The sequence below is a fragment of the Urocitellus parryii genome, chromosome 10 (genome assembly GCF_045843805.1).
Source record: "Urocitellus parryii isolate mUroPar1 chromosome 10, mUroPar1.hap1, whole genome shotgun sequence".
NCBI classification, from domain to species: Eukaryota; Metazoa; Chordata; class Mammalia; order Rodentia; family Sciuridae; genus Urocitellus; species Urocitellus parryii.
In genome coordinates, this window is record NC_135540.1 from 93,952,006 (window position 1) to 93,974,819 (window position 22,814).

The following is a 22,814-nucleotide window of genomic DNA, read 5'->3' on the forward strand; positions in this document are numbered from 1 at the left end:
TAATAATAATTTAAGTAAAATCTTTAGACAATTATAAAATCAAGGCAATAATTTTTAAATGGTTAATCTTTTTACACTAACTTAAGCTTGGATAATCTGACCATAAAGACTGATTGATAAATTTGAATACAGCCTCATTTGTATTTGTTCAGATTGATTCTATAAAAGTAGTAATTTCTTGTTTTGCATAGGATAGTTTAAATTAACATATATGCCTAGTGCTTGAAAGTCAAGAATGCATATTTGAAAAACAAAACAAAGAAACATCTTTGAGAAATGTATTCAAATCTTAAGACAACAAATGTTAACTGGATCAAGTTTTTTTTTTTTTTTTTTTTTTTTTTTTAGTATTTTCCTTCATTTTCATTTTGCACCTGTATGTTGAACAGAACAACAAAAAAAGTGAATAGCATTTTAAAAATCTCTTCATTAAAGATATTCTAGTAATATTATGAGGAACTTTTAAATTCAAAATTAGGCTGTGAGTATCCTGCTTCACTTAGGAAAAAATGTTGTGAAAACCAGGCCATCTGCTGAGGTGGTACAGTTACATTTGGCCCTCACAATGTGTTTTAAATCTTCTGTTTTAGTATTATGTTGGATTACAAACCCACAAAACAAGTTCACCTTGATCTTTTACACTAAGTCTAAAGTATCTCAGGGACAAAGTTTGACATAAATCTAAATCTGTGATGTTCCCATCTAAAAAAACAAAAAGGCACAATTAAAAGGGGACTTTAGGTTCAACTATAATAAAATATCAGAAGTACCAGAAATACAAGTCTGGAAGCTTTATCACTGGGGAAGTATGGCAAACAATGCCTCTCCTCAACAGAATCAGAATCACTGTTCAGCCATCAACAACAGCATCTCACTGATGCAGGAAAACCTCCCTACCCTGACCTTATCTGGGAAGATTCGAGTGACAGTGACTTTCTGCCTTTTTCTACTCTCCACCACCTTTAATGCTTCTTTCTTATTGAAACTTCAGAAGTGGACTCAGAAGAAAGAAAAAGGGAAAAAACTCTCCAGAATGAAGGTGCTTTTAAAACATTTGACATTAGCCAACTTGTTGGAGACTCTGATTGTCATGCCACTGGATGGTATGTGGAATATTACAGTCCAATGGTATGCAGGAGAGTTCCTCTGCAAAGTCCTCAGCTACCTGAAGCTTTTCTCCATGTATGCCCCAGCTTTCATGATGGTGGTGATAAGCCTGGATCGTTCCCTGGCTATCACCAGACCACTAGCTGTGCAAAACAACCGCAAGCTTGAACAGTCCATGACCAGCCTGGCCTGGATTCTCAGTAGTATTTTTGCTGGACCACAGGTAATCCATTATTCATGAACTTCTATTATTACGTTGATCACAGATTTCCCATCTAAATCTGAGTAAAGGTCTTATTAAAGGAAGCACATGTTGCATTATTTTTAAGAACCGAGGGTCTAGTAATCAAGGTGGTGTTTAATCCTGATTGTTCAGTTTCCTCAAGAAAATTTCTTAACATCTCTAGGGTTCTGCTCCTTTATTTATAAAATGGGGTAATACCTAATTCATGAACCTTTATAATAATTAAATTAATCATGTATTAAAATATCTATTATAATATTTGGTACATAGTAAACGTTCTCTAAAAAGTAGCTCTGCTGAAATTGAACTCATCCGAATCCTTTTTTTTTTTTGAGATGGAGTCTCTCACTATGTTGCTGACTAGGATGATTCAGATTCACAATCCCATGCCTTAAATTCCTGAGTTCTTGGGATTACAAGCATGCACCACTGGGCCCAGCTTCTTCCATTTTTCCTTTTCTTCTAATTGACATACATTTAATGATTAATTGAGAGAATTTTTAGGAATTATTAAATTTGCATAAATATTTTATAACTGTTTTTATTTGAGATTTGTTGAGTAGAAACTAAGAGTTTCGTCACTACAGCTAAGGGAAAATTATTTTGACATGTATGTTGTTCTATAGTTTGCAGTTAGTAAAACTGAACAAAGAGAGAAAGTAGGAAATCTTAAACTCTGGAAAAAAATGACTACTTCCCTGATTTGAGCTCAAGTTAGTTTTTTGTTTTTTGTTTTTTTTTTTTGGTGATGGGGTTGGGGGAGCACTGCATATTGAACTCAGGGGCACTCACCCACTGAGCCACATCCCCAGCACTATTTTGTATTTTATTTAGAGAGAGGGTCTCATTGAGTTGCTTAGTGCTTCACTTTTGCTGAGGCTGGCTTTGAACTCCCAATCCTCCTGCCTCAGACTCCCAAGCCACTGGGATTACAGGTGTGCACCACTAGAGAGATGTTGTTGATAAAGCTTTATTACCATGGGTGTGTAGGCAGCAGGCCCTTTTCCCACACTTCTGGAAGACATACATCTCTTCAGATTGCCTTCCATAGAAGGAGCATAACAGATTGACCTGCAGAATCTGCTTTTTCAACAATTACATCTCTGAAGAAAATAACAAATGCTTGCAAATAACAAGATCTTTTCACAACAAATTAATCCGTTGTCTCTATGCTTACAAATGCATTATATGGTAAATCCAAGGTACAAAATTGTGTTAAGAAGTAAAGTCAGAGTTTTCTAAAATCCTCCAAAAAATTTCCTTTAAAATTTTAAATCTAGGGGCTGGGATGTGGCTCAGTGAGAGAGTGCTTGCCTCACATGCATGAAGCTCTGGGTTCAATCCCCAGCACCACAAAAAATAATAGTAATAATAAATCTATCTAGCCATTCTAATCTGGCCAGATAGTTTAAAAACAACAGGCCATGGGCTAGGGTTGTGACATAGTAGTAGAGCGGTTGCCTAGCATGTATGAGGAATTGTGTTCGATCCTCAACATCTTTAGTAGTGATTAAATCAAAACCACATTAAAAATAACTAACTAAAATTAAAGTATTAAAAAAAAAACAGGCCAGGTGTGGGGGTGCACACCTATAATCCCAGCAACTCTGGAGGTTGAGGCATAAGGTATTTGGGCAAGAAAAAATAAATGAAGTATCAAATGTATTTTTTCAATAAAGTCTAAAAGGTATGATTAATTTTCATAAGAAACTTGTTGAAGTGAAAGACTGAGAGTTAGGAACAGTGAAAAATTAGATTTGGTGGTTTCTCCTTTCCTTTGATTTCATGATATTATAAAACACTGTGATTATATGTTTGTCTGCCTATGTTTGTCATTAAGGTATACATTTTTACATGTACAGACTTTGTAGTATGCAGCTTAATATTTATTTTTCCTACTAAGATACCTAGCAAAACTTAAATTAAACGCTTGGATACTGGGGCTGGGATTGTGGCTCAGTGGTAGAGCTCTTGCCTGGATGTGTGAGCATTGGGCTGGATTCTCAGTACCACATATAAATAAATAAAAAATAAAGTTACATCAACAACTAAAAAATATTTTTTAAAAAATGTTAGATACACTAATATATACAACTTGTGTTTATATTTCAATTAAAAATAAATTGAACAAAATGTTTTTAAAGATTGAACATTAAAAATGGGTAAGTGAATTAATGATTATGATATATTTATATTACAAAAGACACTGATAGCGATAAAAAAATCTAAAATTAATGTGAGAACCTTTGTGAGGCCTATATAAGGAGTAAAATGGCATTTCATTTTTTTTAATTTTCAAAAAAAGTAATTGTACATATTTATGTGATACAATATGTTTCCATATATCACATTTAGTAGTAATAAAATCAAAATAACTTCCCCTCAAACTGAAGTTACTTCTTTTAAACAAAAATATTTTTAAAAAATACATGTAGGGCCAAATAGAGTAAAGTAAGACAAAGAATCTTTTCAAATAATTTAGCAAGTAAGTGATTAAATTGAAGGTTGGGAATGGAATTGATAGTAAGAATAACATTTCAAATAACAACATCAAATAAAGCTTAGCAACAGGGCTGAGGTTGTGGCTTAGCAGTAGAGCTCTCGCCTAGCATATTCGAGGCCCTGGGTTTGATCCTCAGCACCACATAAAAATAAATAAAATAAAGGTATTGTGTCCAACTACAACTAAAAATATAAATATTTTTTAAAAGCTTAGCAACAATCAGCTCTATTTAATAATACAGCAAAGGAAAATAAAGCTCCAATATTTTTAGCCAAAAAAATTTGAATAGTAAAACCTCTGAAATAGGTAGATGGAGAAGTATTTTTCTGCCTGTCTGTTTGAAGACAGTGGGAAGGCAGAATGTGGGAATAGGTTTTAGCCAATTAAAACAAAGGGGGGGGGATGACTTCAGGACATGATTAATGACAATGTAAGATCATTGTATAGATACAGCTATCAGGAAAATATCTGGGATACTCATATAGATGAAAATGCAAACAGAAGTGGAAAATAAGACTGTTTGTGATAATAACTGAATGATATATCCACAGTTTCTTTCTCCTTGAAAGAAGTCTCTCAGAAGCTCTACCTAAAATATTGATTTAATAATTCAACTACTTTCCTCTAAATATATTATAGCAATAATAGAAAGACAATGCCATATACTATACCTATCCATTTTGGCACAACAAAAAGAAAATAAGAACTTAACTTTGAATTGTTTAGAAATTGCATGTAATGGTCTGACCTCAAATACATTGTTCTACCAGAGATTTATGTGACTATTTACTACAAAAAATGATAGTAATATTTTACTTTGTATAACAAATGACTCATTCTTACTTCCAATAACACTTCTAAGTTTATAAAAGCACTCTGCTAAAGTTTCCTGAAAAAAAAAAAAAAAACTCATGAATAAGCATTTTCTTTCTTTTTCTTTTTCTTTCTTCAGAGCTGGGCACACCCAGGGCCTTACACCTGTTAATCAAGAGCTCTACCACTGAGCTACATCCATCTACAGACCTTTTTAAATTTTTATTTTAAGACAGTCTCACTAAGTTGCTGAGGCTGACCTAGAACTTGAAATCCTCCTGTCTCAGCCTCCAGAGTCACTGGGATTAAAACCATGCACCATCAAATAAAAAATAAAAAAATCTAAAATTAAGCTCAATTGAAAATGGCTTATTATTTTGTTTTAATTCTTTGCCCTCTCATCAAGACACAGAAATTCTTTTCTATATGGGAAATAAATGCCGTTTAAAATTCATATTGCAGTATGTATGGGGGAGAAGATGTGAGCCTTTTCAGTTGCTATGTAAGTTGTTCTATCTTGAATTAATCTATTTTTGCAATACTGGTGATTGAATTTAGGGCTTCATACTCACATGCTACATAAAGTTTCTTCCACTGAGCTGTACCCCTTTCCTTTTTGTTTCTCTCTTTTCTCATTTATTTATTTATTTATAGTAGAGACTGAACCCAGAAGTGCTCCACCACTTAGCTACATTCCCTTTCTTGTATATGTTTACTTCCGTATGCATTTTTTAAATTTGAGGCAGGTTTCCCTTATTCTCCAAGACTGGGCTTGAACTTGCCATTCTCTGCCTTACTCCCCTGAATCAGATTATAGGTGGGCGGTTGCCATCTCACCCTAAGAACACACGCTAAAGCTAAGCCCAGCAACATGCAGTTCTTTATTGAGCACCTACTGTGTTACATGCATTGTTTCACATGCTGGATGCTTGAATTTAATCTAAGCAGATTAGATGTTACTTTTGCCAGCAGGGTGATACACATCTCTAATGCTAATGACCAGGTTACCTGTGGCAGGAGGACAATAGTCTGAGGCCAGTCTGGGCAACTTAGCAGATGCTGTATAAAGAAATGTTTGGGAATATAGCTCATTGCTTACCCTTTGTGACAATTTGAATTCAATACTCAGTACCACCACTACCAAAAAGAAAAAAAAAACAGGAAGGAAGAAAATAAAGGAAAAAAGGCAGAAAAATAAAAGAAACAGAATTGGAGAGATTTACAGATTTTTTGAAGCTTATACTCTGGTGGTGGGTTAGACAAAACATAGACATAGGTAAAAATATATTGTAAGTGTTCAGGAAAAAAAGGAAGGGGAGAGGTTTAAAAAAAATAACTCAAAAGCTTTTTATTTGTAGACTGTGACACATAGGATGTGTCATGTGTTACCACACTCTATGGATAAGCCCATTGACAAAGTCATATTCTGTTGTGACCAATTTACATCAAAAGTGTGACTTTAATCTTCACTCTTTGATGCATATACTGGTTGTTTATTACTTATGTAATTCAAACCACAGTTAAAACAACAAACTAGTTGTCACAACTCAAGTCTGGAAATCTGGGGATTTATGACATTTTGCTAGAGCTCACAATGAGCTATTTTAAATTGACCACCTTGGTTTTCAAACCTTCCTAATTATTAACCTCAGAAGCTAAGCCCAATGATAGTTTGGGAATGAATGTGTCCTCAGAAGTTTCAGCAGAGTGTGGTAAAAAATTTTAAACTACTTGCTAGTAATAGATTTTTTTTAAAATCCTATGTGGAGTACCAATAAACTAAATAAAGTTAAGTGGACCCTTTCTGTTTCAAACAGGCATAAAGGAGGACCACTCTTCTGGGCTGTTCACTAGCCCCAATTCATACTCCCTTTAAAGATTTTGGATTGCCCAGGAACAAAGTTTGAAAGCCAGTAGGATTGTAGAAATGGCATTCAAATATCAGTACTCTCTCCTAGAGTATGGGACTCTGAACAAATAACTAAATTTAAAAGAGTAACTATAAAGAATAAATTATGTGACATATAAAATAATCCAGTATGAGACTTTACACTTTATTTTAAACTCTCAATTAATGTTTGTTTTCTTTTTTCTTTTCTCCTTCCTTTTTTCTTTCTTTCATAATAGTTTTTGAGGTCAGGAAAGAAAAATGCAGAAATGTGAATAGTAAAATGGTTAATTTGTTAAGAAACAACAAAAATAAATGCTTACATAAGCCAGGTGCTATGGCACAGGCCTGTAATCCCAGTGGCTCCAGAGCCAGAGGCAGGAGGGTCAGGAGTTCAAAGCCGCCTCAGCAAAGGCAAGGCACTAAGCAAGTTAGTAAAACCTGTCTCTAAATAAAATACAAAATAAAGCTGTGGATGTGGCTTAGTGGTCAAGTGCCCCTGATTTAAATCTCCCTCTCCCCCAAAAATGCTTATATAAAGATTAATCTCTTCAAATTTTTTAAAATTATAGCTTGCCTTCTGACTGATCAGTAAACTTGGCAGCTATTCTCTGGTCACAAAACTATACTACTCATTCTGAAAGTTATATATCCAGAGCATAATTCAAGTCTTGGAGGCATCATATCCAAAAGTAGGGTGGGAAAGAGGAAAGGAAATGAGAGAGGAAAGGAGAAAGGAAGAAGTGAGGGAGAAGAGGAGAAAAGAAGGCAAGAAAAAGCAACTAACACATGCCCTGGAAGTAGCTCTGATTTTAAACTATATGTAGTTAGGCTGGTAACTGTAAGTTGAGTTAAAAAACATTTCCTAAATTAGGTGTGGGTATATCTAATTAAAAATCACATGCTTTTTAATGAGAGTCATCTGAGACCACAAGAATTCCAGAGTAGCAGATTATTTAGAGAAAGAGTTCATATCCCTAGTTTATCTGACTTAATAGGGAGTATTACATATTGACAGTTTTAAAATTATAGTTAACTCAAGCCTGCAGGCAAGAAATATGAGCCACTCCTTAGTCTTTGGTGTAAAGAAGTATGTTCTGGAGATGTGTGGAGGCTTGCCTTGACACATGAGAGAATTCCCTGGTGTAAAATGCACTTCTGAATTTGAAGAGCAGTTTAAATTCAATTAATATTTACTTCATATGTGCAATATGCCAAGTACTGTGCTAGAACATAGTATAGCATGCTAGCAGTAGCAATAACAATGAGGATGATAAATAATACTTGAAGATATAAATGTGTGCCAGGAATTGTGCTAAATACCTTTACATGTAATATTTCATGAATGTTCTAACAACCCTATAAATTGGTTCAATTAGTATTCTTATTTTACACATGAAGAAACTAAGCCTATGAATATCATGTGATACCCATGATTGCTATCTAATGAGTAGAAATTTCAGTATATACTATCAACTCTGTAGAAAACAAAAATATCCCTTCTACCCCTTAGTTTTTATGTGGGTTCTTTGGATGGATCTAGGAACCCAATTAATACAAGGTGGTTAGCAAGAGAAAAGTGTAAAAATTTTGTTAAATTTATATGTAGATCAGAATTTTACAAGACAGTGAAATTTGAAGAAATGACCAAAGCATGATACTTTTATACTTTTCAGGCAAAGAAAAACAAAATTAGTGCAGAAACAATAGCATAAATGGATGTGTGGAATAGGGGACTAAATTCTAGGGGTGTTACTGACGACACATGGAGAATGTACAAGCTAGTGAAAGAGAAGCATTACTAAAAGAGTTTGTTATTCAGGTTACTGCAGCACCTCTTACAGTCTCTGATAGTCCAGGCTGTTTTCCAATCTTGGTATCTGAAGGATGTCCCTTCCCAAAGAATCTTTATGGCTTCCTGCATGTAGGGAAAATCAAGCTGAATGGCTCACTTCCTCGAGTTCTTTTCAGCTTGAAAAATCAATATACCAATTTGGCATATTTTGCCTTGACTATTTCAGTTCCACAGCCAGAGCTTTAAACTACTGCATTCTACACCATTATGTATTCAGCTATTTCCCTTTTTCTGTAGAAGGCTAAGGAAAAGCTTAAGGTGAGACTAGAAGGATAAAAGACATCAAGAAAAAAATATGGTATGTATTTATAGATATATATTTATAGATAGATATATAAATACATATGGATACACATAGAAGTTGTGTGCCTTGAAAATATTTATCATAATGGTTAAGATTAATATAGTGCTAACTGTGCACAGGCACTGTACCAGTTGCTTTTCATGTGATAAGTCATTTAATTGTCATAACATCCCCTAAAGGTAGGTACTATCATTACCTGCACTTTAGAGGAAACTAAAGCATTCCATCTGAAGATAATTACCTTTGGAAAAATTAGGTAATTGTGTGATTACTGTGGGGTATGTGAGGGTTAAAGATAATATTCTAAGAAGAAATAAGCATCCACAATTGCCTATGAAGAAGCAAAACAGAATGTTCTTGTTTATGTCAAAATAAAGCAAGCATCGATAAGAACTAGAGTTGGGGATAACATAGAGAAAACACAGAAACTAAAGAAATATAATCCAAGGACAAAGGAATCACAGAGAGTAAAATGGATCCCTATATCAACTACTCAAATGAGCAGGCCTTGACGCACAAAATAAACCAAAGCAAGACTAAGGCAAATTAATTGATAGGCAAGTAAGACTGTGAATTCCCATATACTTTTATGTATTTCTCTTTTGAAACTATCAGTCTATCTTGTCTCATAGGTGGCATATACATTCTATAATATCCACAACCAAATATTAAATTCCCTTATAGAAAGATATATCTGGCTTGTCTTTTATGGTAGAGAGCACCTGATATATTTATTTTTAGCAAGGAGTTGCTTAACAAATAAGCATTTATTAAATAAAAATGATAACCAGTAACTCAAATCATAGAACTACATTTGAAAGTCAAGGTTATTGAAAGTTTCATCATTAAGACTTAAATATGTGAATTATTAAGGCAAGAATGTGGTACAGTGCAAAAGCAGAAAGACAAACTCGGGTCATCTGATTCCAAAGGGATGGAGGAAAGTAGTAAACTTAAAACAAACAAGAAAAGAAAATCTAAGATTCTTGAGTTCTATGTGAATTAAACCCTCCAAAGATTTCAACTCACACATCTGTTTGGTATAATACAATACTAAACTTTAAATATTGTCAAATTAGAAAAAAAGTATGAAAAACTGAAAGCCTCATTTCATAATGTGGGGAAAAGTTGGTCTGGATCATAAGATAAAATTAGTCAAACTTTTGTTTCTTGACTTAGAGATTGATAATATGACTATTTGTTGCCCTCTAGTGGATTATTTTAAAATTATTTTCCCTTTGAGGTTGGAAAAAAATGAAACTGAAAATCAACTTTCTAATTATAGACATAAGAAACAGGATTATTTTTCTACTCAAAAAAGAAAAGAAATATTTTGTGTTACCTTTTAAAAAATCATATTCTATTTCCACTACTATATCCCCCCAAATCCCAAAAAGAATAGAACCCCTGAACCTGTTAAATAAATTAAATGGTCTTAATTCAACAAAAAAAAAAAAAAGAAAGAAAGAAAGAAAAAAGAGAAAGAAAAAAGGTTACCACTAATTTAATTAAAAGTATTTGGTTCCTATTATTTGCTATCAGTTTAAGAACTTGGGCTCTCTTATCCTTTTATTTTAATTATGTTTCACAACAAAATGAAGTTTCTCAGTAGAAAGCTTGGAAAGGACTATATAACATATATGCTTGATAAATGAAGAAAAAATTAAATAAATTCCTGTTAGAATTTATTCTTGAAAACTACTTGCAATAGTTAAATAATTTAACTACAATGCTCTAATACAAATAAATAAAAAATAAGTTTATTCATGTTGAGCTTTTATAAGTTTTAGAATAAAGAAGGCTTTTTAAAAATATAATTTCTCATTCAGAGAAAGATTGCACGTATCACACAAATTTTTTTTGGATTTCTGACATATATAGGATATCTATCTCTATATATGAAATGTAGATATTTCATATATAGAGATAGATATTCCCTAATATTAGCATTTTCCTATATTTGCTTATTTACTTTCTTTCCTCATACACATTTTTTATTTGTTTAAAAGTTTCAGATATTATATCCCTTTACTTCATTTTGTGTTTAAGACCTCGTTCACACATAGCCCCAGCATAAGTTTCTAAACAAGGAAATTAGCGTTGAAAAATACTATTATTCAACCTATGCACCCTGTTTAGATCTCAACAGTTGTACTTAGTTTAATTTTATACTCTTAAAAAGCTAAATGAGGGGCTGGGATTGTGGCTCAGCAGTGGAGTGCTCGCCTAGCATGGGTGGGACCCAGGTTTGATCCTCAGCACCATATAAAGATGAAGGCATTGTGTTGTGTCCATCTACACATAAAAAATAAATATTAAAAAAAAACTAAATGATTATGTGGTGGAGTCAGTTGCATGTCTCCTTAGTCTCCTTTCAGCTGGAACCATTCCTCAGTCTTCTTTTGTGTTTCATAACATTGACCTTTTTTGAAGGGTGCAGGCGAGTTACTCTGTAGAATGCCCTTCAGTTTGGTTTTGTCTAATGTTTCTTCATAGTTAGATTCACTTTAAACAGTAATATCAAAGAAATGACACTAAGTTCTTCTCAATGCATTATCTAAGGGGGCAGATTCTGTGAATTGGTTTCATTATTGGCAGTGTGTGTGTGTGTGTGTGTGTGTGTGTGTGTACCCGGAGATTTTCCTTACTTTTTTACAGTTTCACAGCACTCCATAGTGTGGTCTACCATAATTTATTCAGCCACTATTTTTAAAACTGTCATGTAGATTATTTTTAACATTTTCAGTGACAAATGATACAACTAATAATCTTTTGCAGACGTATTTTCACATTACAGAGGTATAAGTGTATGTTCAGAGTAATTGCCTGGTGTAGGATTGCTGGATCAAAGGAAATCTTGCATTAATTCTCCAAAGGAGCAGAACCAAATATATATATATATATATATATATATATATATATATATATATATATATATATATAGATTTATTAGATTGGTTTACATGAGAAGAGATTGGGCTCACAAAAGGCATCTGCAGGCTGCATAGCCAAGGAAACCAGTAGTTTCTCAGTCCAAGAAACTGGAAGCCTCAGAATAAGAGGGACCAATGATGCAGCCCCAGTCCTAGAGTGAAGACCTGGAAGCTCCCTGCAGAGGTGCTGGTACAAATCTGCATTCAAGGGCTAAAGAATATAAGGGGAAAAGGTTCATTTGTACCTTGTTGGTGGGACTGCCAACTAGAATAATCACTCTGGCAAGCAGTATAGAGATTCCTCAAAAAAGTAGGGATGGAACTACCATAAGACCCAGCTGTCCCACTCTTGTGTATTTTCTAAAAAAATCTAAAATCAACATACTACAGCATGAAACCATCTCAATGTTTATAGCAGTACAATTCACAATAGCTAAATTATGGAATCAACCCAGATGCCCATCAATAGATAAATGGATTAAGAAATTTTGGTATATATAGACAATTGAGTTCTACTCAGCCATGAAAAAGAATGAAATTATGGCTTTTGCTGGTAAATGGATGGAAATGAAGAATATCATGCTAAGTGAAATAAGTTAAACTCAGAAAATCAAACATCAAATGTTTCCTCTCATGAAGAAGCTAGAGTTAAAAAAAAGGAAAGGGTGAGGAAATGATAGGTTAACATAAAGAATCAATGAAATATAAATTAATAGAGAAGCAAAAGGAAATCTAGCAGAGTAGAAGGAGAATGGGAGAGGGGAGGGACAACGAGAAAGAAAAGGGGAATCATGAACTGAAATCGATTTCCATGCATGTTTGAGTTTGTCGGGATGAACACAACTACTATGTATAACTATTAAGTTCTAATAAAAAATATATACATGGAGTCCACTGTCCACAGGAGATGACGGCAGCAAAACAAGCACTTGCTCAAAAAGAGTGGGTCATGGGCATGGGACATTTTTTGTTCTGTCTAGACCCCCAGCCTATTAGATAGTGTCATACACATTCAGGGTGAGTCTTTCTCCCTTATTCGGCCTACCTACATGCCAATCATATCTGGAAACACCTCAAAGACACACCCCCAAAGTGTGCTTTATCTAGGCAGCTCTCAATTCAGACAAGTTGACAAGCAATATTAACCATTATAATGCATATGTAATTATAATAGTCATTAGCACGTTTCCCTCCATAATGGTTGTGCCAATCTGCATTCCAAGTAGCATTGTACAAGGGTACTGATTTCCCCACAGCCTTGCCAGTAGAAGGTATTGCTGAACTTTTTTAATTTTTGCCAATCTCAATAGTAAAAATGGCATTTTGGTGTAACTATAATTGGCATTAATCTTATGAATACAGATAAACATATTAGTTATGTCTGAGGCCTTTTCTTCACTTTTTTGGTAAAGCTTTTGTGTCTTTTGACTATTTATTTTTAAAATGTCAGTTCAATGGGGCTGTCGGTCTCTAAAATAAATTTTAAACATGTATTTAAAGAGTCAGACCCTGTTTTCGGCAATGTGGATACACTATAAAAAATCATTTGCAAAAAGTTAATTCAACATAATTGTACTTGAAAATGAAAGAACGGACAAGGTTTAGAATTTTGGGTAATGATTATTCTGCAACATTTGTATAATTTCCAAAAAAACCCAAAATACTATCATTCCATTCATACTTACTTAAACATATTTGAAGTATATATCCAATTATAAGTTAACACAGAAATGCTCAAAAGAATACCAAGGAGCTTAGAAATTGCTTTAGGTAACATATATTAGAAGGATAGCAGGATGCAAGAAAAAAGTTTCCAAATAGTGTTTAAAAAAATAACATAAGTTTTTTTTCTTATTTTCTCATACAGTTATATATATTCAGGATGATCCACCTAACAGATGGTTCTGGACAAACAGAAATTTTCTCTCAATGTGTAACTCACTGCAGTTTTCCACAATGGTGGCATCAAGCCTTTTATAACTTCTTCACTTTCAGCTGCCTCTTCATTATCCCTCTTCTCATCATGTTGATCTGCAATGCAAAAATCATCTTCACCCTGACACGGGTCCTTCATCATGGTCCCCACAGTATGTATTATTTGGATTTAGTGCTAATTATGTGCAAACAGTTTTTAAATAACAAAACTTAAGCAGAATGACCCTTACCCTATGTGCCAGATACTGTTCTATAAAGTTTATATATATTAGCTCATTTATTATTTACAATCACCCCATGAGGTAATACTTTTATTATGCTCCTAATTTACACGAGATAATATTTTCTGATGTTCTAAATTTACATCGAGAAATTAAAGAAAAATAATTACTCCATTAAAACTTAGAATAAGCATTAAAAAATTGTTACTGCTGGGCTGTGAAATAATACATCAACACCCAATATCTAGAATACAGCAAACAACCTATTAAATGCTAGCCAATAAATTTGTTGTTTTAGTCAGTTTTTTCACCACTATGAACAAAATACCTGACAAGAACAATTTTAGAGAAGGAAAAGTTTATTTGGAGGCTCATGGTTTCAGAGGTCTCAGTCAATAGATAGCAGGCTCCATTCCCTGGAACTTGAGGTGAGGCAGAACATTATGGAAGTGGGGATGGGAACAGGAAAGATAGTAGAGTGAATCGGACCTAACTTTCCTATGTTCATATATGAATACACAACCAGTGTAATTCTGCATCATGTACAACCACAAGAATGGGAAGTTACACTCCATGTATGTATAATGTCAAAATACATTCTACTGTCATGTATATCTAAAAAGAACAAATTACAAAAAAATTTAAATCAATAAAAAAAGGAACATCATGGTGGAAGCGTGTGATGGAGGGAAGCAGCTCACACCAGGAAGCAGAGTGAGAGAGAGAGACCCCCAAAAGGACAAAATATAAACTCCAAGGGCATACCCCCATCAAACTACCTCCTCCAGTTACATCCTACCTGCCTATAATCACAATTTAGTCAATCTCTATCAGGGGATTAATGCATTGATTAGGTTAAGGCTTTCATAATCCAAACATTTCACCTATTTTCTTGCTTTATATAGCATCATAAGCTTTTGGGAGATACCTCACATCTAAACCATAACATTTGTTAAACTGATTCAAATTCCCTTAATATCCACAAACAGAAATTATGACATGTATGTGTATGTGATTGTATGCATATATGTATGTCTTCACAAGTCAAACAATGTTAAATATGTAATTATGTCATCCAAAATATCATAGATGTAGCTACACATTTTTTCCTTTTTTTTCTTCAGTAATCTGGTGCACTCCCAGAACTAAAATTTATGAAATAAGCATGATATTTTGGCATGACATCTCAAAGACATGCTACCAATAGCACAGTATATAAGTCATATCTGGTACAAATAAATAGGGAAATCATCTTAATTATTAAGGAATGATCAGTTTGGGTAGATATTATCAGAAGGAAATAATTATAGTGATGCTTGTAAGTTTCCACTTGCCATCCCAAAATGCTATTTAATATTTCAAAAACAAAAAGAATAGTGCAAAAACAATTTGCTTCTCAAATCTTATCCAAGAGAGATTCAGTTATGTAAGGATTGTCTAAGAAGGGGACATGTAGAATAAGAAGATGAATCAAAAATAGGGGTTAATCAGAAGAAATATGAGTAGTACAGAGATAGAAGAAAAAGACAGGAGTAATAGTTACATATTTACTAACACTTTTAGCCATTTATTTTTTTATTTACTTAACTAAAATGCACTGTCTGATACTGCTGGAAACCATACTAGGTGGCCTAGTATCTATCCTGTTTTCATAGAGTCTATAGTCTAACATAAAAGTTGGAGAACAAACAGTAAACCAATAATCAAGTATGATGATATTTCTAAAGAAGAAGTACAGCATGCTGTATCTGTATTTTATCACATTCAGCCATTGTGCTAAGCCAAGAAGCATTTTTTTAAAAAATGTGTTCATTCATGATTGCTTTATTAATATACATAATATTTACAGATATCAATGATTGAATGAAATAATGTGTGAAAAGAGGAAGGCCCATAGCAAGGGATACATTAAATGGTAATTAGTTTTGTCTGCTCAAAAAAATCATGTCCAGTCTATATTCAATAAAGTACTTATTCTAACATTTCTAGTCAAAAATTAACTTTATAACATAAATATAAATGTTTTCTTCCATATTTCTACTCTTGGGTGATCAGTGAAAAAGAAACTGTAAACTATTTTTAAATAGCATTGTATGTTTCCCTAAAAATATATAATATGTGAAAAGTATTTCTTATTTTAAAATAGCACTTTTGGATTACAAAATATAAGAATAGATTTTGAACATTTAGAACTGCAGCTTATAACTTTAAAAACTAAGTCTTTAAATTCTAAAAGGGAGCCAATTAAAGTCAGCAATTCCATTGATTTCAATAACTTTCTTAGCAAGAATAACCTATGAACTCTAAAAGTTATGTTAAAAGTGGAATTATTTCAGGTATCATAGAAAGAAACATGGCTGAAGTAGATAATTTGGAGCAGCACACTTTCATCCATACATCATTCTTACTATCCTTAGTGGCAGGGACACCCAGTGAATCAGAATTCAACTCAGCTTAGCCTCTGTTTTCTTAAATTTATATTTCAATTGTTTGGGTACCTCAAATTTTAAATACAGATTAGTCTGTTATAAACTTAAAGAACACATGCCTCTTCAATATTTACTATTCATTATGTGATACAGTGGAAAACAATAAAAGTATGCTTTTTAAATAAATTGTCCTTATTTAAAATGCTAGAAATTTTCTCCTATAATATTTATTAGGTTGAATTAGTGAGTTTCTCTTTTGGACTGTTTTGGTTGTGTGAGAAAACTATCTTTAAACACCCACTCTTTTTCCCTAATAGAACTACAATTGAATCAATCCAAGAACAATATACCAAGAGCACGGCTGAAGACCTTGAAGATGACAGTTGCATTTGCCACTTCATTTATTGTCTGCTGGACTCCCTACTATGTCCTAGGAATTTGGTATTGGTTTGATCCTGAAATGTTAAACAGGGTCTCAGACCCAGTAAATCATTTCTTCTTTCTCTTTGCTTTTTTGAACCCATGCTTTGATCCACTTATATATGGGTATTTCTCTCTGTAATTGACAGATTACACATGAAGTAATATAAAGAAAATCAAGGTAATTAATTTATCCACTTGGGAATGACAAGAACAAAGTTGCAACATATTACATATAAAAAAAGCAGGATTTAAGTTTCAGTTATCATTCTTCTTCTTTTTAGAAATCATATTGTCAAAGTCTCACTTATTAAAAAAAAAAATAACCACGAAATGTACTGAAAATTTTCTTCTAATCATGAACTTCTAAATTAGCATCTACTTTTTCTGTCATTTCTTTTCATTTTCTCTTTGTATAATAAAACAAAGAGCAATATTATTATATTACTAAATATTATATTTAAAATAACACCTAAGGCAAAAAGATGACAAAAATTAAGACTAAGAAACCACAACACAGTCCTGATCTCAGCATGCTTTTTGAGTTTTTCTCCAAAAGTGATTGAGTGGCAATCACAACTATTTAAATACAAGTAAGAAAAGATATATATGGATTATGTTATATGTATAATATAGCCTCTGTTTTAATAATGTAAGAAATTTTTGTTTGTCACCTGATCTTACTAAATTCATACTCCATAAATCATTGAGAAAGTTAAAAAATCAAGTAAATGCATAAGCAAAAAGATGTCTGAGAAATAAAAGAAACTCTGGAGAGAAAACTGTACAATTTCAGTCAGTACAGACCAAAGACTGCAAACAGCATTTGAGGAAGAAAGGAAAAGAAAAACTCTTTGTAAATGTGAAACTAACACCTACTGATATAGTTTCCAAATTTCCAAATTTGTCCATATAATATGTCTTTTATTTGATTCAAACGTATGTTTATCCCTTCCATGAAAAATGCTAGGATGTGAAAATAATGGAAGTATAATGTACATTTAATGAGAAAAATATTATATAGGACTTAAAATAAATTCAACCATTCTTTTGTATTTTTAAATGAATAAGATACAATTATTCATATGAATTATGTAATGCCACACAAAGGATGGAAATAGGAAGTAATTTCCAAATATTCCAGTGTTTGAAAAATTGTGGAGAGCAACCTGCTGAATAATGTAAGTCCTTACTTTTCTTATTTTTCTCCTCTCATGCTTTCAGTTTTGTAGTTTTATTGTGGGATTCTTGTTTTCACATCCCACTTTATTTTCCAAATATGTCTCTTTTGAGCTCCTTCTTTGTATTCTTTCATTTGTATCTTCTTTGTTACTCAATTCATAACTTTAATTAACCAATCCATAACTCAACTCTATAGTTTGGGCATGGCTCAAAATCTACAGTGTGCCAAAATGCTCAAAGTTTGCATATAGACTTAAATCAAGATTTTACAATTCTCTTATATATTATAGGGAAGTAGATAAGTTACAATAAAAGCAATCTCCTCAAGGGCTCTTTATACTCATTCCTAAACTGATAATAAATCTTTCTTCTGGATATAAAGGAAAAATAAAATACCTGCACAAGCTGCAATTTAAGGGCTTCAATGCATATGTGTTTAATGAATATATCTTAGTTCAGTTCTTATGTATTAAAAAAACTTATTTAGGTACTCTCTCAGGCATTTAAAAATACCTTTAATAAAGGGCTAATCAAAATCTGGAATCAGGGGTCTTTAATCTATAGCCCATGAACAGAATTATATTTCCTCAAAATTGTTTTTGTGTTTCCCTATTCATATTATTTTATGCAATTTAAAAACGTTATTTGGGGCTGTCCCCAGTTGGAACTGGCTAAAAAAGAATGGCAGCAAGAAACACCTGGGAGGCCACAGGAATCAATTTTTGACCACACAGAGATGTCTTATTATCCTGATAAGGGGTTTATAGGCTATATCAGACTGTCAATAAAAGGCACAAAAAAGTTGAGAATGTCTGCTTGCCTTTGTATATTTATAAGGAAGTTTATTATAATAAAAATTAATTTAAATGTATTTGTTTGTTTTGATATATGCAGGATAATGGGTTATACGGAAACTATATTGTTCCAGTATGTTTAATCATTCTTTTTAAACTGAGAAACTCTCTTAAGGTTCAATATGTTATGAGAAACTTTACAGATATAATTATTCTAAATCAGTATTGTAGCCCATAAATTATAATATGAATATAAACTAAAATTCATAGCCCAAAAATTAAATGTGACTTTTCAACAAAAGGTTTATAACTCACTGGAGTATTTCACATCTGTTGTTACTTTAATTTATTCTATTTTCCAACATATGAAGATGAAGGTTCTTTGTAAAAGAGGAAATAGTCTGAAGAGTGAATCTAATATAAGGTGAATCCAATATAAATCAGGTATTCTAGACTGATTTCTTTATTTAACTTATAAACTAGTTAAAATTTGGATTTCTTACAGCAACTCAGTTTAGTAGCTAAGTGACATAAACCAATAGCATTGAATTGAACAATAAATACATTAATTCAATTTTAAACTATTAAAGTAGTCAAAAAAATATTGTATTGTGGTGGGGAGATAGTATCACAATTATCTCCCAGGGAATATAAATCAGCATAAATAAGTTAAAAATTATCTTCGTGACTTCATCTCAGAACTCACATGGTAGTTCTGAATCAGAAATAACAGTTAAAATATTTTTAGAATTTCAGAATCAATGTCTAAGGCTTCACTAATTACTCTAAAGTATTTCCATATTAATAAAAGAATGTAGTTTGATATAATCTTGCTTATAATTTTTATGATATTAAAAATAAGGTTGAAAATGATTAGTTTAATTTTAAAAGTTCCATAGCATGTAAATACATGCATAAAAACAATAGATAAGCACATGCAAAATATATAGTTATGTGAGTGACTTTAAAATTATTTCTCCCTTTTAAATTTCTGTAATTAAAAATTCTCAAATATATATATTGATTTTATTATGAGAAAAAAACAATAAATGCTAAATGTGTGTGTGCTTGTATGACTTTTAGTTTATGCATCTGGCTACCCGTCTCTCTCCCTTTTTAAAGACATAATTTCTTTTGATATCCCCTATGTTCCCAACGCCATCAATCTCCTCCTTGCTAACAAATTGTTCCCACTGGCATATAAAAATGATTTATTACTTAAATCTTTAAAAATATCCTCAGCTATATACTTAACTTCAGCTTCATCTTCCACTATCCATTTCTCTATTCCTTTTCATAAAAAAGAAATAAAAATTTTTTCAAGAGTTGTTCACACAACTTCTTCTCTTCTCATTTGATCCTCAACACATATTAACTTGGATGCTGATCTTACTACTCATATTCTTCTTAAGGTCACCTAAACAAATAGAGGTTTATTTCTTTTTGATTTACTATAATGTTTATTAAGATTCAAATGATTATCCATCCTGTCTGTAAAGAATGCCAGTGGAGGAAGATTGGGCCATCTCTGGGTGAAAATTAGAGGGAGGAGAGGTACTGGCTTGAGAGAGATCACATGACAAAGATGCGGATCAGATTACCAAGCACCAGAGAACTACAAGAAAGCTAAATTGATGTCTTTCTTTGCACAGGATGCAATAACAAAATGTCACAAGAAATTTATTTTTCACATATTTAAACACTAAAAAATAAAAAAAATCAGACTGCTGGCATGGCTGTGTTCTGGGGAAGGCCCTTTTCCTGGCTTGTAGAAACTTCCTTCTTGCTACATCCTAAAATGACTTAATTTAAACCTCATTACCTTCCAAAGGACCCATCTCCTAAAACCATTGCATTGCAATTTCTGGAACCATTTTGGGGGTTCAACATATGCATTGGATGTGGGCACAAACTCTTGAATCCATAGCAATGTCTAAAGTCCACACCTCCCCCTTCAAGTGAGTAAATCACATTGCCTTCACTAAGAAGCCTTATGCTATTTTGCTGATCATTAGCCAGTGATAACCTTCCATTTTCAAATATTTGCACATCTTACATTGATTATTCACAGAAATGGTGATTGTCCTAAAATAGCGCTATATGTAAATCATCCTTTTCATCAGCCTAGTACATTTTTTATACCCCTGAAAGGGGAAGGGTGAGGTATGTATTTCTCAACTGTAAAGGGTGGTGGTGCTTTGGTAGAGAAAGCCTAACATGGACACTTGAGTGTCACTGGACAGTAATGAAATCCTACACCAATTCACAACCTACTTAAAACACTCTTCTTACCTCTGTGAAACTATCCTCTCCTAGTTTTCCTCCTACCTCACTGGCAGTGACCTAGTGTTGTACAAGGTTCAGGAATGAGCTAACCTAAATATAGGACTTTAGGCTTTCTTGAATTTCTGCTGGTTGGTGGTTAAATCAGTTTTTAATTTGCCTATTGTTGACCAAATTCTATATGTAATCAAAAGTTCTCCATTTATGCAGCTTCTTACCTTTCTTTTGAAATAGCTGAGGTCTGTCTTCACCTCCATATACCATGGAGCACTCTAATTGTCTTTATATTAAAGAAAGGGGCAGTCTATTATATATGTATGTAAACCTTGATATTGAGCATTAACTCATATTGCAACAACTTAAACACATTATCAACCAGATTGTATCCTATATCACTTTTTCTCTCAGATTTTATGTCTTAAATATCCACATATCAGAATTCTATACAAACTTGTTCTCCACTCCCTATCCACCTTCTTCTGCATGTGTGTGTATATGTGTGTGTACACACACATAGATACATGTAAACTTGGATATAAACTATAAACTGGGATATATACACATATGTTTACAAGTGTGTGTGTGTGTGTGTCTGTGTATGTGTGTGTGTATCCCAGTTTTCTCTGCTTGGAAAACCTACCACAAACATTTTCTGTAGCACAAATGACTAATGCTTGCCCACAGTTAGTCAATTAAGATATGAAATGTAACCATTGCAATGTTAATTGTATGGTTCTCTGTCCATAGTATCACATAATACGGTTTTCACAAATATGAAGGCAGCACTCATCATTAAGATGAGGCTATAGATCAGTGCTTCCCTGACTTCAAGGTTGGCCTCCATTACCAGCCTTGCATGGCCAGTTCCAGTAGAGACTGCCAAAGTAAGGGAGATGTGAATTCACTGAAAACACTATCATCATAGCTGAGAGCTAGGCTAGCCTAGACCAGCTTGTCATGCCGAGAGTGCCTTTGTGCATTGTACAGATAGGTGAGGAGATGGAGGAAGAGGAGTGTTCTAAAATAAAGATAAAGGTTATGAGACAGTCAATGTAGATTTAAGAGGATTGGAAAAAGGAGAGAAATATCCATTGTCCGTTCCTTTTAGTTTATCATATCTACCTGACTTCAACTCAGATCACCAGTATCAGGTTGTGCCTGTATATTTTTTTCTATTTTTAGCCATGAAAGTGAAGGCATTTAGATACAGGTGTGTGTGTGTGTGTGTGTGTGTGTGTGCATGTGTGCATGCAGAGAGATAGATGACATCTCCACTCTAGCTTTACCTTGAATATGCTTCTTTCATACTGACTATAGTGTAGCCACATTAGCCTAGAAGAGTTCAAATAAAAATCAGATATACATACAAACTTAAAAAGTATATACTTTGAAGTATTCACAAATGAATTGAAAAATTAAAGCAAAATAAGTTAGTGAGTGAACATGATGAGGGGTGGTCAGAGAAAGATCCCCTAAGAAAATGATATTTGAGCAGTAGCTTGCATTCTGTGAAGGAACAGAGCATACATAGGTATGGTAGACAAACACCCTAGTATGGGAGTGGTACAAGTTAACTACCTCTTATTAAAAATGTTTGGAACTAGAAGTATTTTTAATTTTTCAGATTTTGGGATATTTACATATTTATAATGAAATATCTTAGGGATGGGACCCAAGTCCAAACATGAAATTCATTTGTTTTATATATCTTACAAAAATAGCCTGATGGCTGGGTTGGGGTTGTGGCTCAGTGGTAGAGCACTTGCCTAGCATGTGTGAAACACTAGGTTTGATTCTCAGCACCACATATAAATAAATAAAATAAAGATCCATTGACAACTAAATAATATTTTTAAAAGACAATAGCCTGATGGAAATTTTATACAATATTTTTAGTGTGCTG

The 22,814-nt window shown here is 33.0% G+C and overlaps 1 protein-coding gene across 2 annotated transcripts; it reads left to right on the forward strand.

The window, feature by feature from the left end:
* Positions 1–808: 808 nt before the first annotated feature.
* Gnrhr (gonadotropin releasing hormone receptor) lies at positions 809–16,794 on the forward strand. 2 transcript variants are annotated; one of them, XM_026407783.2, is made up of 3 exons: positions 809–1,330; positions 13,515–13,734; positions 16,550–16,794. In XM_026407783.2, exons 1-3 carry the CDS (start codon positions 809–811, stop codon positions 16,792–16,794), a joined length of 987 nt encoding a protein of 328 aa, XP_026263568.1. The 2 variants fall into 2 exon arrangements, with proteins under 2 accessions (XP_026263568.1, XP_026263569.1); XM_026407784.2 differs by having other exon boundaries at positions 13,643–13,734; positions 16,550–16,685.
* The last annotated feature ends 6,020 nt before the right edge of the window (positions 16,795–22,814 follow it).

Bases quoted from the DNA above. Each gene is read 5' to 3' on its own strand.
- Gnrhr (XM_026407783.2), top strand. From the start codon at position 809: ATGGCAAACAATGCCTCTCCTCAACAGAATCAGAATCACTGTTCAGCC. The intron at 1,331-13,514 runs GTAATCCATTAT...TTTCTCATACAG, and splicing joins GTATTTTTGCTGGACCACAG to TTATATATATTCAGGATGAT. The intron at 13,735-16,549 runs GTATGTATTATT...TTTCCCTAATAG, and splicing joins CCTTCATCATGGTCCCCACA to AACTACAATTGAATCAATCC.